We start from the raw sequence: 13906 nt of genomic DNA, 5'->3' as shown, positions 1-13906 counted from the left end.
GATCCCTAAAAGGTGTTTTTTGATAACCTCAGTGATTAATTAAATGGGATTTCAACTGAATGATGTCAGTTTCTGACAAGATATATTCAGAAGATGAATCCAGCCCACCCAGAATGTGGTGAGATCTCAGAGAGATTACAGGGTGATTTTCATACATGCTGGTTAAAAAAGAAACACTTTGAGATATTCATCTGAAACAGGATGATTAATATGATAATGCTTGTAATCTTGTGAAGTATAAAATCACTTTCCCTCAGTGTCATGCTTGGAACTTCACATTTACTTGGTGTTATGCAGCTAGACTGAGACATATGAGCTGCCTGAGGTAAGATTTTTATGACATCTGTCTTGAAATCTGCAATCTTGTGGAACAGTTCCTTCTCTGAACTCGTTGTTTACAGCTGTATTTTTTTCCCCTCTCTTGGCCTATCGGTACCACAGCGCGTTGGCAGCAACAAGGCTCAGAGCTTGTGCTGCTGTGTTTGCCTTTAAATGCTAGTTTGTATTGTGAGTGGGAACGAAACTGAATTGTCTGGCTTTCCACTTGTCTGGCTGTGAAGATTCTCATTTATCAAGGTCATGAGGTGAGACAACCACGAAGACAACAGGACATTCTTGAGGTTCTGGAATGAACCACACCTTAGTGACTCACAGTCATATACCAGTAGGCTATTGTAAAAAGTGAATAAGGGCATTTACTCCAATACTGTACAAGTTTGAAATACTTGTATATTAATAGGTTATTCATCTTGAAGATACTTTTACCCAACAATATCTCACAATGAATGACTGTACTTTCTATAAACTCTATTTTCTGACAGCTTCTGCAACGATGGAAGAAAATAGGATAGATGTAGTGGCCATTGCAAGAATTTGAAACAAAAGTTAATCTCTTTTTTTGCCATTTTACTTTGCTAATGTGATCATGTGCTTCTCCATGAACACAACTCAGCAAACTATTTACTCTAAATCTAATCGACTACGCTGCAAGACATCAGTTTTTGTCAGATGTGGTTCTCTGGCGTCACTGCTGAGCTCAACACAACTTATGACAAAGTGTCAAAATTCTCAACTCCTGTCTGAAGACACCAGGGGAAAGACTCTTCAGATGAGTGAGAAAAGCCTGGCGTCTGTGCATATCAGATAGCTCGGGAGCAAAAACAATTGGCAATGATTACGATCAGGCCTGGGTATTGTGCACACAGACATCAGACTAGCCAGCATGGACATGAGAATCTGAAAAGATAATCTTGAATGTTTGAAGGGTCAAATGCCTTTTTATACAAATTGTGATCAATATTAGACTAGGCCTATTAAATCAAACTTGTAAACGTTGCAGCAACTTGGGGCCACCTACGTGCAGCTGAGTCAGCATGAGTTCAGCAATTTGCAGGAATCACAGTGCTTGCACATACAGGTTCTACAGGCCTCTACAGGGATTATTAACCAAGACAATACTCAAGTATGGATTTAACCACTGGTCTCAATAAACTTATGTTTATCAGCTTTTTTTGTTTTAAAATTTTCAGAAAGTTCATTAATAAGCAGCCTCTCTGGCGCATTAATATCAAAGTCCCCAGTGCCTCGTTCCTGATACAAATCAAATATATATACTTGTGGTTTTAATTTAACACGTTGGCTTTCCAATTTTGGGATATTTCCTTTGTTTGCAAATGTAATTATGTGACAGATTTCTGTTAGTGCTCTGTATAACTTGATTTGAGGTATTTTTGTTTGATTTTGAAAATCAATTAATCAATCAATAAATAAATGAAAAAAATAAAAAGAAAGGAAAGGGTTCCAAAAAAGACCAAGTTAAGATACAAAGCTTTTTGTGTCCCACCAGCTCAGAGCAGTGCGCAAATAATCCACCAATAGAAATAAGTATTCACATTCCATATAAAACGCATCACGTTAAAGCTCTCGTGTTAGCTGAAAATGCACTCATGTTTTTCCCCCGCTTTTGCAGCATCCCCCTGTTGGCCCCTCAGAGTCTCTAGCTGTCATTTGTGGTGGAACAGTTCAAATGCACCTGCACTGAATCAACTCTGAAAAATTGCTTCTTACTCAGTAGGAGATAGTTGGGTGTATTCAAAGGACCTTGTCACTTCCAATATGCTCTCAATGAATCTCAGCTGTTGCTGATCCAAGGCTCTTGCCCGTTTCCCTTGAAAACCAATGTCTACAGCTCTATTCTGTGACTGTGTGCTGGGAGATTGTTCCTTCAGAGCCTATTACATCTACAAAAATGAACAGAGTGTAGATATGTATACACAAGATTGTCTGTAGTAGCATTTGTGTGTGTCCCTGTGTGTGGGAACAAGTTGTTGTGCCTGAGAGTGAAGATTTGCATCTGAGAGAGAACTTAGCAGCTCCAAATCATGTTTAATTGGACATTATGTGCCTTACAAACATGCTTGTAGCAATGGAACCCTTATATAAAGTACAATAATCCAGAAAGAAACAGCAACATCCTGTCAGATATTTTGAAGTGCAGTTGCCACTCCATTTACATTGATGGTGATGTGTGAAACGCGATTTTTGTCCCCAAGATAATGAATGTGTTAACCGCAAAACCAAACCAATAAAATCACCTAACTGAGGACCAAGATAATTTTTTTTCTTTCTTTTTTTTCACAGCAACAATGTACGGCATCCACTGCTGAGTTAATAGTTGTAATTTCACATGGTGGACATTTTTCTTTTGCCAGCTTAGAATATGAAAGCCTTCCTACATTTGTAATGGTATAATTACAGTTTCAAAAATATTTCTCAGAACATACCCTGTGGTTTGTTGTACTTTTTTTTATACTGCAAGGCTTAACTGCAAGACTGACATTCTCCTGAGACTCTTGAGACCCCCAGATGATTTTTTTATAATAGTCTAATTGAGTTTGTCTGTATTGAGCAAAAATACCCAAGTACTGTCAAAGAGGTTTATTTGGTACAAAGACGTATCGGCTTTATTCAGTCCCTTTAAACCTTACTTTAAGGCTCTAATATTCTTATGATTTGACAGGTGAAGTGCATAATGTGGCTGCAGTTGTGTTACATTTTCAGGTAAATAATTGCTCCCGGCAATATATCACCTCAGAAGTTTACCCAATTATTACTGCAGCTGCCCCCAGCACTCCACAGCCTGGCATTACCGATTAGTAAGCTGTTGGATTTTACCCAGTCTGTTATCATATGATGAGAGCTTGTCTGAAAATGCACTAATGGTTGGAGAGAAAAAGTCAGGGATGTGCTGAAAAGATTGTAAAATGGGAATGTTATGTGGAATGTGACTTTCTCATTGCATCGGCCTTCAGAGACCACAAACAACTTCCGAATGGAGACTATTGGGCACACAAAGTATCATTCCATTTCATGCCGCAGTTAGAAAGTTAAGCAAATAAAGGAAAAAATATGGAGAGTTACTGACAGGCTGATATAACACAAATACTCTTGACTTTTTCTGTCTTCTTTTTGCATTGTCTCACTACTTTCCTCTTTTTCATCTTTCAGAACTTCACTCTGAAGCCTATGGACCTGAGCAGGCCTGAGGGCTCTGACATATGCCAAATCCCTGCCCAGGGGGACAAGAAAGATTAAAAACTTCTGATTGAGGTGGAGCAGGAAGATCCGGAGAGACAGGGGGAGACGAAGAGGAATAGCTTTATGCACACCTTTGTTCCTTCTAATGCCCCGACTGAAAGATCTCCATAGGTGAGTGTGTAAATATCAGCAGCTTGAGAGAAGCTGCCCACTACTTAGGTCCGGTGATGGAGTGAGGGAGTGACAGAAGAGAACAGGATTACATCCTCTGCAAGAGCCAAGCTCATATTCTACATTAATTGAATGCCTGGGAGAGAGGAGAGACATGAGAGGAAACCTGTTCTGTGCCAACTGCTTCAAGAGGTATTGCAATTGACTCTCTGGCCATCATAAAGTAATATCTGGCTGCTGTTGTTTTCCAACCCCTGGCTTCAGTCGTGCAGGGCGGCTGTGCGCTCCGGCTGCGGTCATGTTTCAACCCCATACTTGGAGACCGGATCGGACTGTGTGTCAACGAAACAGCATGGCACTGCTGCTCCTGCTGCTTCTCTATAGCTCCCTCAAGGCTGCACAGGCTGCTAAACCCAAAGGGTCAGGACACACACATTTGAACTCCATACGCATCGATGGGGATATCTCCTTAGGTGGGCTTTTCCCGGTTCATGCTAGGGGCCATGATGGCAAGCCATGTGGGGAGCTGAAGAAAGAGAAGGGTATACACAGACTGGAGGCAATGCTCTTTGCCCTTGACCGCATCAATAATGACAATAATCTACTGCCTAACATCACACTGGGGGCGCGGATCCTGGATACCTGTTCTAGGGACACGCACGCCTTGGAGCAGTCACTCACCTTCGTGCAGGCCCTGATCGAAAAGGACAGTACCGACGTCAAATGTCTCGGAGGAGGGGTGCCCATCATCACAAAGCCTGAGAGGGTAGTGGGTGTCATTGGAGCGTCCTCCAGCTCGGTCTCAATCATGGTGGCAAACATCCTTCGCTTGTTTAAGGTAAGACAGGATATCCGAATAGCACGCAATTCTAGCCACTTGTTATGACTGAGTGGGTTACGTTTATTGTGGATGTACAGCTCTGCTGAAACTAATGTTCGGAAGTTTTCCCTGACAAAGTTTCTTGTGGAGTTCCACGCATTGTCAGATTTTGCCAATAATCATGTCTGAAAACGAAATAGTTGACCAATGTCCTTCAAGAGCCCCCACCATTCCTCTAACTTCACTCTGTTCATGTGGCTCATTACAAACATCTTTCTCATTCTTTCAACAAGCTATTTTACCTGTCTCTTATCTTCTCAAAAACTGTTTATTTTCATTTATTTCTTTGTATGATTTTTCTCCATGTTGCTAAAAACTGGTGGCGCAGTTTTGATTTTTTTTTGTTTTTTTGTAACAATTCTGTGCTCTGTGCCATGTATTCTGGGTGTACAGGAAGCCTGTAAAAATTTTGATATCAGACACAGATGGTTTGTCCATGCAGCTGAAAAAATGAACTGAGTTGTTGAGCAGCCTTTCAGGGCAGCATGTGCTTACAGATCAGCTATAGAAAATTTACAACTTTATAGAGCAGATGCCTTCTCCATTGATAAATCTCATCAGTCTGGCTATTGCCCTTGAGGAGGAGGTTGCTAAGCAGTCCGAGGTATTGCCTGTCACAATACAGAGGTGATTAATAGGATGTCACTTGATTTCACTCCCCCCCCACCCAACAACCCCTACAGCCTTTATTCTAATCAGTGTTGTGTTTGCATCTGCTTACATGATGGAACAAATACATTTCGTTCACGGAAATTTGGACCTTTGATGAATTATTTTGGAATTAGCATAATAACTCTGCATTGCTGAAGGTGTGATAGCTAATTACTTCCAGGCTCACTTTGCCCTTTGCTTTGACTTTCAAAAGAGGAATACATTTTTATAAAGCTGTCACTTGTTTGTAATTGTATCATGGGCAATTACACACTACCATACATATTCAAATTGATTTCAATGTGACTGACAAGGTAGCCGCTTATTAAAATTCTTGAGACAAAATGATTTTTTTTTGTATCTGTGATGAAACTCAGACTTCAAAAAAATGTACTTCTCAAAGTATTTTGGATCCTTTTCTTTTACAGATACTTATGTCTGATCTTGAAAAAGGAAGCTTGTTGACATAAAAAGCTGCTGTATGTGTGCAACAGGGACAGCTTTAATACCCAATGATATATGGTATTGTCAATACAGCATTAAATATGGGGATGCCATCATGGAGATTATTTGATTGACCATCCATAATTGGCCTTTTTACGTCTATAGTTGTAGTTGTCAGTGTTTTTTGGTTTTGTCCAAAAAGCAATGTAAAACACATTTTCAGAAACCTACAACATTTGCATGATCCTAATGATCATATGACTTGTGATGCAGGTTGATGTCTCTGCCAATGAAACTGCATTATGTCTGTAAAGGTTCTGTGTCATCCAGGTCACGGTCAATCATCGTCAAATCTTATTGTGATGGCTGTCCTTAATTTGCCTTCTTGAACACATTGCTTGTCTCATCCAAGAGGCTTTCTGTGTTTAGGTGAAGAAGCATGGTGTGCCGATCTATATCTAAACCACATTTTATATTCATATTTTACATTCATATTGATAAAATCCAAAATAGATGTGTAACAATAAAACCAAGAATGAATTCAGGGGAGTGCTACCTTGAGATAATGGGGAAAACTTTAATCAATAAAAAATGTAATGAAAAGGAAAGCTAAAATAATTAACTGACCCTGTAAATAATATAACATAATTTTTATTAACACATTTGGACATACATCTGTGGATGAGCTGTCAAGTGGTGTGCTTTTATAGAGATACGAAGAGGTTGAATTTCCTTTTAAATGTATGTAATGGCACTATAAATAGATATAAAAACCATTATGAACATCAGACCATGGCATAGTGAAAAGAGTGAAAAGCTGCTCTTACAAATGAATTGAACATTGTGCACAAGACTGCAGGTAGAATTCAAGAGGCTTTAATTGTCCGGAATACTTTTTTTCTCATGAATTACTTTTTAAATGAATGCAAATCTACACTGAATTAACCTCTGTTAAAGCTCTGAGAAGAGACACTTTGTTGGACTGTAATAACTTAGAAGTCTCAGGGCACTGTGTCAAACACCACCGGCCACTGAGGGAATGTGACAGTTGGAATAAGAGATGGCTTTTTGGGGCGATGGAGTTGACATGACTGAACAGTGTTATGGCCACAAGTGTTAAATGTAAAAATAGGAAATAATATGTGAACAAAGAGAACACCTCTGACAGAAGGCTTGACAGTCTGGGCTTTATCAACCATGAACAAACTGTCACACGTGCTGATTTCACTTCTCCTGCAGTTATCCTAAATGGACCCTTTGAAACTACTTGAATGTAAATTCCCCTGATGGTTAGAGGAACTCTACCATGTAAAAACAACCAGAAATATCAGACCTTAAGTGAGGGTGATGTATGAATAACACTTGCTGTTAAGAGAGAAAAAAAGAGGAAAAAAAATGTATATCGCTGTCACTCCAGTCTGGCATTGGTATGTCAGTGATACAGAAATCATTTTCAGGTGGAGGCGGTACAATTCAAGAAGATGAGGACCTCATTGAGGCTACCATTCCTCATAGAGGGTGATTTTAAAAAGGGTACACTGCTTTTTATCTGTTTCAGCCAGCGGATGCAAATCCATGTAGGATGTAAATTTCAACATATATTCAGTCTCTGACTTGAGGCGTAGCTGCAGGACAGTGGGATGACTTCTGGCTACCTGGGGTTTCAATCAGCCATGATGAGCAGGTGTATAAAGCCCTGTGAAAGAGGCAGAGGGCCCACCAGGTAGACATAAACATAGTCAAAGTACCTGACCTGAATGGGAAACGGCTTGAGGGCTGCCCTAACATGCTGGTGAATCTTGGCGCACTGGCATGCCACATATCCGGCCTCCCACTCCTTGACATCTCTTCAAATGCCGGGCCAGACAAACTTAGTGCACACCAGCTTCACCGACATCTGGACTCCTGGGTGTGAGAGGGAGTGCACCAAGTTGAAAACCAAATGACACCAAACCAACAGAACCTCTGGGCTGGGTGGGCGCCCAGTAAAGACATCACAAAGGAGGGCAGGGCTACCTTCGTGACAACCGCATCCTCCAGTTTGAGGCCAGTACGCGTCAGCTTCAGGCCAACGATGTCCACGTCACTGGGTTGGTTGGTGGCCATAGCTGAGAGTCCAACCCTACGTGCACAGGGGACACGAGCACCCGCGACAGGCATTCCGTAACCGGGTTGGACTTACCTGCCACATGCCTAATGTCTGTTGTGAATTCAAAAATGGCCACGAGTTGTTGCGGCTGGTGAGCCGACCATGGCTAAGCCATTTTAGATAAGGCAAAGGTTGAGCTTGTGATCCACATATATATATATGCCGTGAAGATGCAGCCCTCCAGAAGAAAACATAAATGTTGCATCACCAGATGCAGGGCCAACAACTCCCTCTCGTAAACGTTATCTTTGCACTCCCTATCCCACAGTTTGCATCTAAAGAATGCAAGGATCTGCCTCGCATTCCACACCCGCTGTTCCACCACAGCCTTGATGGCAATGTCAGATGCATCAGTTGTCAACACTATGGGAGCTGTGGGTGTGGGATGGGCGAGAGGGGCCGTATTAGCCAGGGTGCATTGAGCCCCATTGAAAGCCGAAAACCCGTTCTGTAGTCCAGTCAACCGTGTCCTTCCCCTGTCTGGATCGCAATGACCAGTAAAGCGGCTGAAGGAGGTGGGCAGCATGGGGGAGGACATGGTTGTAAAACTCCTGCAACGCCTTGACCGAGGCCTGGCGAGGAAAATCAGCTACCGCTTACACTTTGAAGGCAACGGGAGCGTACCTTGTGGTCTAAACAATGGAAAAACCTGTGTCAGTTGCTTCAGGTGCTCATCAGCCGTTGGACTGGCTGCCAGAGTGTCATTAAGATAGACGAATACAAACGCAAGGTCGTGTAGCACTGCGTCCATGAACCTCTGGAAGGTCTGAGCCGCTCCTTTCAAACTAAAAGGCATCCACAGAAACTTGAAAAGGCAAAATGGGGTGATCACAGCAGTCTTGGGCAAGTCTTCCGCATGCTTGGTCACCTGGTGATAACTGTTCACCAGCTCCACCCTGGAAAAGGTGGTGGTGCCTGACAGCCACATGGAGAAATCTTAAATGTGGGGAATGGGGTAATGGTTGTTTGTGGTGACATTGTAAAACCTACGAAAGACTCCGAAAGGGAGCCATGACCAGTCGGCCTTAGGCGCCATTCTGAGCGAGGAAGGTCCATGGGCTGTTAGACTACCTTACGATCCCAAAATGCTCCAAGGTGGTGAACTCCTCTTTAGCAGTTGCAAGCTTGACCGTGTCAAGGTGTTGCGCCCACATGAAAACAAAAGGTCCCACTGTGGGGGGGAAGTGTTCAACACCATGTCTTGTAGCTGCGGTGGAAAAGGCAGGAGTAGTGAGTGATGGAAATTGTGCCGGTAAAGGTTGAAAAACATCCGCCGATGTGAAAAAGTTAGCATGAGCTAGCGGCCCAGCTCCCCCTGTCACACACAGGAAAGTGGGGATGACACAGAGTCAAACAGCACTTTGTCACATTCACGAGCAGACCATTTGCGCCAATGATGGGGACTGTGATGTAGGCGATCACAAAACCCCACTCAAAATGATGCCCATGAACAAGAACAGACACTGACCTTGAGTTGAGAGTCGCAATTGACAAACTGGCCTCCTCTGCCTGATCTTGGCAGTCAGCAGCGCACACTGGGAGTTAGCCAAGCTCACTGGAGGGTGGTGTTGGGGCAGGAAGATGTGTGGGAAAAGGAAACTGCCTTTGTCTGATCCACGCAGCCACAGCATGTTGTCCATCAAGTCCTCAGCTGTCCTGTCATCCAAACTGGACAGGAACAGGAGTCCCTGCTCCGCGGCACAGACTGTACCTCTGGAGCAGAAGCTGTTTGAGGGTGCTGGAATTACCATGTTGCGGTCGGTTGCACAACAGTTGCAAAACTTGCTCTGCGGACCACTGGTCCAGCGCAGTGACAACGAGGAGGTACCTGGGGTTGTCCGAAACAATTCTATGCAGGTAGAAAAGCGCATTGACATGCTGGAAACAAGATGTTGGGTTGCTCTGCCAAAACTCTGTGAGCACCAAAACCGCAGTGAGAATGGCCAGCTGCTGGAGTTAGTGTGAAATAGCTGAAGACTCGTTGGACACTCTGCCTGAGTCAGACATGTCCAGAGCAAGGTCACCAATGTAGTGTGAGAAGGAAGGATTGCGGAGACGAAGGCAAGTTCTAACCATTTTCATCAAACACCAACAACAAACTTCTGGGATCAATAATATATCCTTGGCTCAACCACACCCCCAGCACCTAGTCCCTCGGGGGGAGAGGCCACGCACTTTAGTGTCCGCCACAATGCAAGAATAAGTTTTATCTGGAGTTAGATAAATATGAATTAAAAAGGGTAACTTTTTTTGTAAACAAATCACTGTCTAGTGTCAACTAACCAGCGGTAACATTAATAACATAATAATAATGTGTTGAATAAAATTTACCATATTTGCACATGTATATAATTAGCAAATAACACTTACCTGTTTATGTTTTCATTGCTTTTGGAACACAATTTAGAAAGCAGCAGGACTTGACTGAATTTGTTGACTCAATGCAGCTTCTCAGGAAACAGAAAAAAATAGAAAAGAAAACTATTGAAAAGGTTGAATGTTAAAAACGATAACACATAAAAAAAACCAAAACAAAGCAAATGGATGCAATCTCCAATTTTAGATTTAATGTCACATAATACTGTAGTGTTTTAGACTGAATTCAGTGAAAAATTTCAGCTTTGGTTTTCAGTGCCATTATTCACGTTGGAAATACTAAGTCAAGTCATTTGACTCAATTTCAATTTGTCAAAGTAAAATCAGCAACAAAAGGTTCAATTTGAGTTGCTGACTGGGGAATTTCATGTTCTCTCTGTACCTATGGGGGTTCTATTCTAGCCCCCAAGTTCCCACAAATACACGAATTAGGTTAATTTTACACCCTTGGTGTACCTTTTGGCGTGAAAGAGAGTCACAGAGGAAGATGCAGGACCCTAATTAGGAAGATGTGGTTGGATGTTTTTAAATTTGGCCTTGTGATTGAAAGGTGAGCAATCTGGGTTAGACCTTGGTTTTGAACTAAATACAGCTGGGATTGACTCCTGCGACCCTGGTTGTCGGATAAATGTTACAGTGGCCTCTGAGTTCAGCTCAGCTCATGTGAGCATCCCTCGCAATTAATTAGCTTATAGATGAAGTTATCAGCCATTTGTCACAAGCACAATTTGAAAATCAAAGGCAAGAGCTACAATTTCTAATCCAATTATTAGTCACATCATAATTACCATGTTTGTCAAATAAATCACAGTATGATTTCCTCATATTGAGAAGCTTTATTTTGCATGTATGATTTAATAAGAGCCTTCATTACACAGTACTAAAACAGTCAACATGAGATATATCTTGCTTTTTTGGCCCTTTGCATTTGCTTAACTGAACTTGGTTTGATAGACCAGACACATCCTATATATAGTCTTGGAGGTTTTTCCTGCAGGGGCTGCATCTGATCCAGTGGGTGACATCTCCCTTCTTGAACCCTTTTTTCCGTCTGTTACAAATAAAACATGTGAGCAGCTTAACATGCACAGGTATACGTCGAGGAGCTCTGTAATGAGCAAAATCCGGCAGCGGTTTCTAGATCCTACCCTCATGTGGAAGATAGGGCTTGTTCCCTCTTCATTAATGCACAAATCCTGTGTCCTTGCATATTTAATTTGGATTTCTCTGATCTCCTTTCTCTTTATCCCCAATGTATATATTTGCAGTCCTATACTTTTTTTCTGACACTGAGACAGCAGTAGGTTAACAAAATGGCTCTAGTTTAGGCTTCCAGTTCACCTTGAACTGCCGTCCAAGTCATCCACTGAAAGTGAAAAACAGTCAAAGCAACAACCAGAAAAGAGACAGAGTGAGATAGCGAAGGCTCGCGCACTATGAGAGGGAGCGACAAAGAGACCTTCTGACATGATGTAAAGCAGTCTGGTCAATTATATGGATAAAACACTAAAGCTTTAACTGTGAGTGCTATGTGGTCATTGAGGCTAGGTCATGAATTATGGTTTCTCAGGGATCCACAGGTCAGCCAGATGCCAGCTGGTTTCTTCGGTTTCTGATGGACCTAATGATGGGCCTTAGAAGGCTTCAACTTTATGACTGTTACATACCCTTGTGCTGGGTTGGCATAATTTTCTGCATGATGTAGCATGCAAAGAGATGAGCAACATCAGTGTCTGCTAGCATTGTGGTGAGACATAAATGTTTGCTTTAAATGGAGGGACCGACTGCACACGAGCACCGACGCAGCATACTAATGACAACATGAGCCTCTTACACATGCAGGCATGCACATTAGTGCATGCTCGTAGAACCGCACATAATGTATATACAGAGATACAATCATACACCGAAGCAATCAAGCACATTTGTCTACAAGCCACTTCAACCCCAGCAGCAGGAGCCACTCCAGTTAGCAGGTTTACTGTACTTTTCTTAGCACCCCACTGCATACAGATGTGGTCCAGAACAGCCTGATGAATATTTTACTCCAGTCTTATGTAACCGTAACACGGGGACCAGGAGTTGCAGTTCAAGAAAATTCCGGCGTAGAAGTGGGAGCTGCTGTGACAAGTAGTCGGAATGGAGCGGGGATAATTCACGATCACAGACTAGCCGCGTCAGACGGCCTCAGTGTTCGTTTGTGTAACAGATGTGTTCATAAAGTCGCCACACGCGTCCATAAAACTCGAGCTGCAAGTTTGTCTCACATTGCAGCGTGTTTATCTCAGTGGGATGTCTTAACGTGGATTTCCAATTCAACTAGCAAAAGATGTTCTTAGTATTTTGAATTTGATTTCTCCCTTCCATAAAACATGTTGTGACCCAGGAAGAGGAATCTCAGCAAGTTTTATTGCTTGCTGGATGTATTTCGGCTCCTCTGATATTAAACTTTACTGCAGGCTGGACAAAACGTCTCACATTCACTGAAGTGCTTAGTTTCAGTGGCAAAGGAACCACAGAGGTGTAAAAGGAAGAAAATTGGAAAAATAGATTTATCATGCAAGAACACACAGGCTTTCAAATGTTCCACTTGTACTGACATTTACCCTCATGCTTATAGTTCATGCTTCTGTTTCCTTGTTTCACACTGGAGACTCAAATCTACCTCCCGAGTTAGTGAAGGTGTGCATTTTATGTTGGAAGTTGCAATTATCATGGACTCTTAACTAATCTAAGATTTTGGATCTCTTTTTTGGATGGAGAAAAGGGGTTAAATAACATATGTATAATATCTGTATAATACACGTACCTATAATATAAGGCATTCTTTTACTTCTACATTACTGTTACTAAATGCCAAATTAAAGACCCAATTTAGTTATAAATCTATAACAAAAAAATTCACGTAAAACACGACAATAAACCCTCATGATGGCATGTTGATTTTTTGGCATATTGTGCACTGACACAATTTCTGTATTTGATTATTTTATTTTAATCACAGGTGCATTTTAAGGAATCATTTTTTTCTATTTACTTACATGAAGGATTCAGCTTGTTTTCGCCAATGACTGCCTGGGCATGGAATTTCGTAAAACAAGAAATCCTTCCCCTTTGTATGTGTGTGTGTTTGTGTGATTGATGTTCTTCTCTGCTGTTAAGAAAAATACCTCCACGAAACATCTGTCTTTTGACTCCAATTGAGGTGTTTAATCAGCACTTAGAGTAAATTGGCTCTTCAGTATGATGTTCTTTTATTGGCTCCATGCTGACTGTTGAAAATAGAAACGTCTCAATTAGGGACACACAGCATTGTTACCCGATCCTTTTACGTTTCTATCTTAAACCTTGTTTGATTTGAGTGTTTGAAGCAAAATTACATCTTTGGGTATTATATTTTCTGATGTGTGTTCTGGTATGTTTGCTTCAGTATTTTTGAGATGACATGTGTGACTCATGTATTTATGGCACAGATATTTGGGATTCTTTTGATAAAGTTATGATATTCATGTATTGGCAACTATTTGATTGTATTTCAATGTTCCACCTGTAGAAAAACTTTTTCGTAAACTGAACATGGAATAAAAAACAAAAAGTGCAAGAAGTCTGAGCTTCTACTTTAAGAAAATGTTACGATCATAAACTTCTTAAACTTAAGAAAATATATATATTTTATTATACCCATATTGAGTACCCAC

General features: G+C 41.6%; 1 protein-coding gene across 2 annotated transcripts in view; it reads left to right on the top strand.

Moving 5' to 3' along the window:
• LOC147232816 (metabotropic glutamate receptor 4-like) overlaps positions 1–13906 on the top strand; it is a 225185-nt gene that overhangs the window by 41975 nt on the left and 169304 nt on the right. For both annotated transcript variants that reach the window (XM_086149906.1, XM_086149907.1), the window contains one exon: positions 3508–4546. In XM_086149906.1, the coding sequence (XP_086006032.1) occupies positions 4007–4546 (540 nt within the window). In that variant the 5' untranslated portion in view covers positions 3508–4006. The remainder of the gene's footprint in view (positions 1–3507; positions 4547–13906) is intronic.

Source organism: Fistularia commersonii, chromosome 7 (assembly GCF_037954325.1).
Source record: "Fistularia commersonii isolate RoL2024-O1a breed Wild chromosome 7, RoL_Fcom_v1.0, whole genome shotgun sequence".
Lineage (NCBI taxonomy): Eukaryota > Metazoa > Chordata > Actinopteri > Syngnathiformes > Fistulariidae > Fistularia > Fistularia commersonii.
Note: the sequence above shows the minus strand (reverse complement) of the source record. Positions and strands in the feature narration are given on the sequence as shown.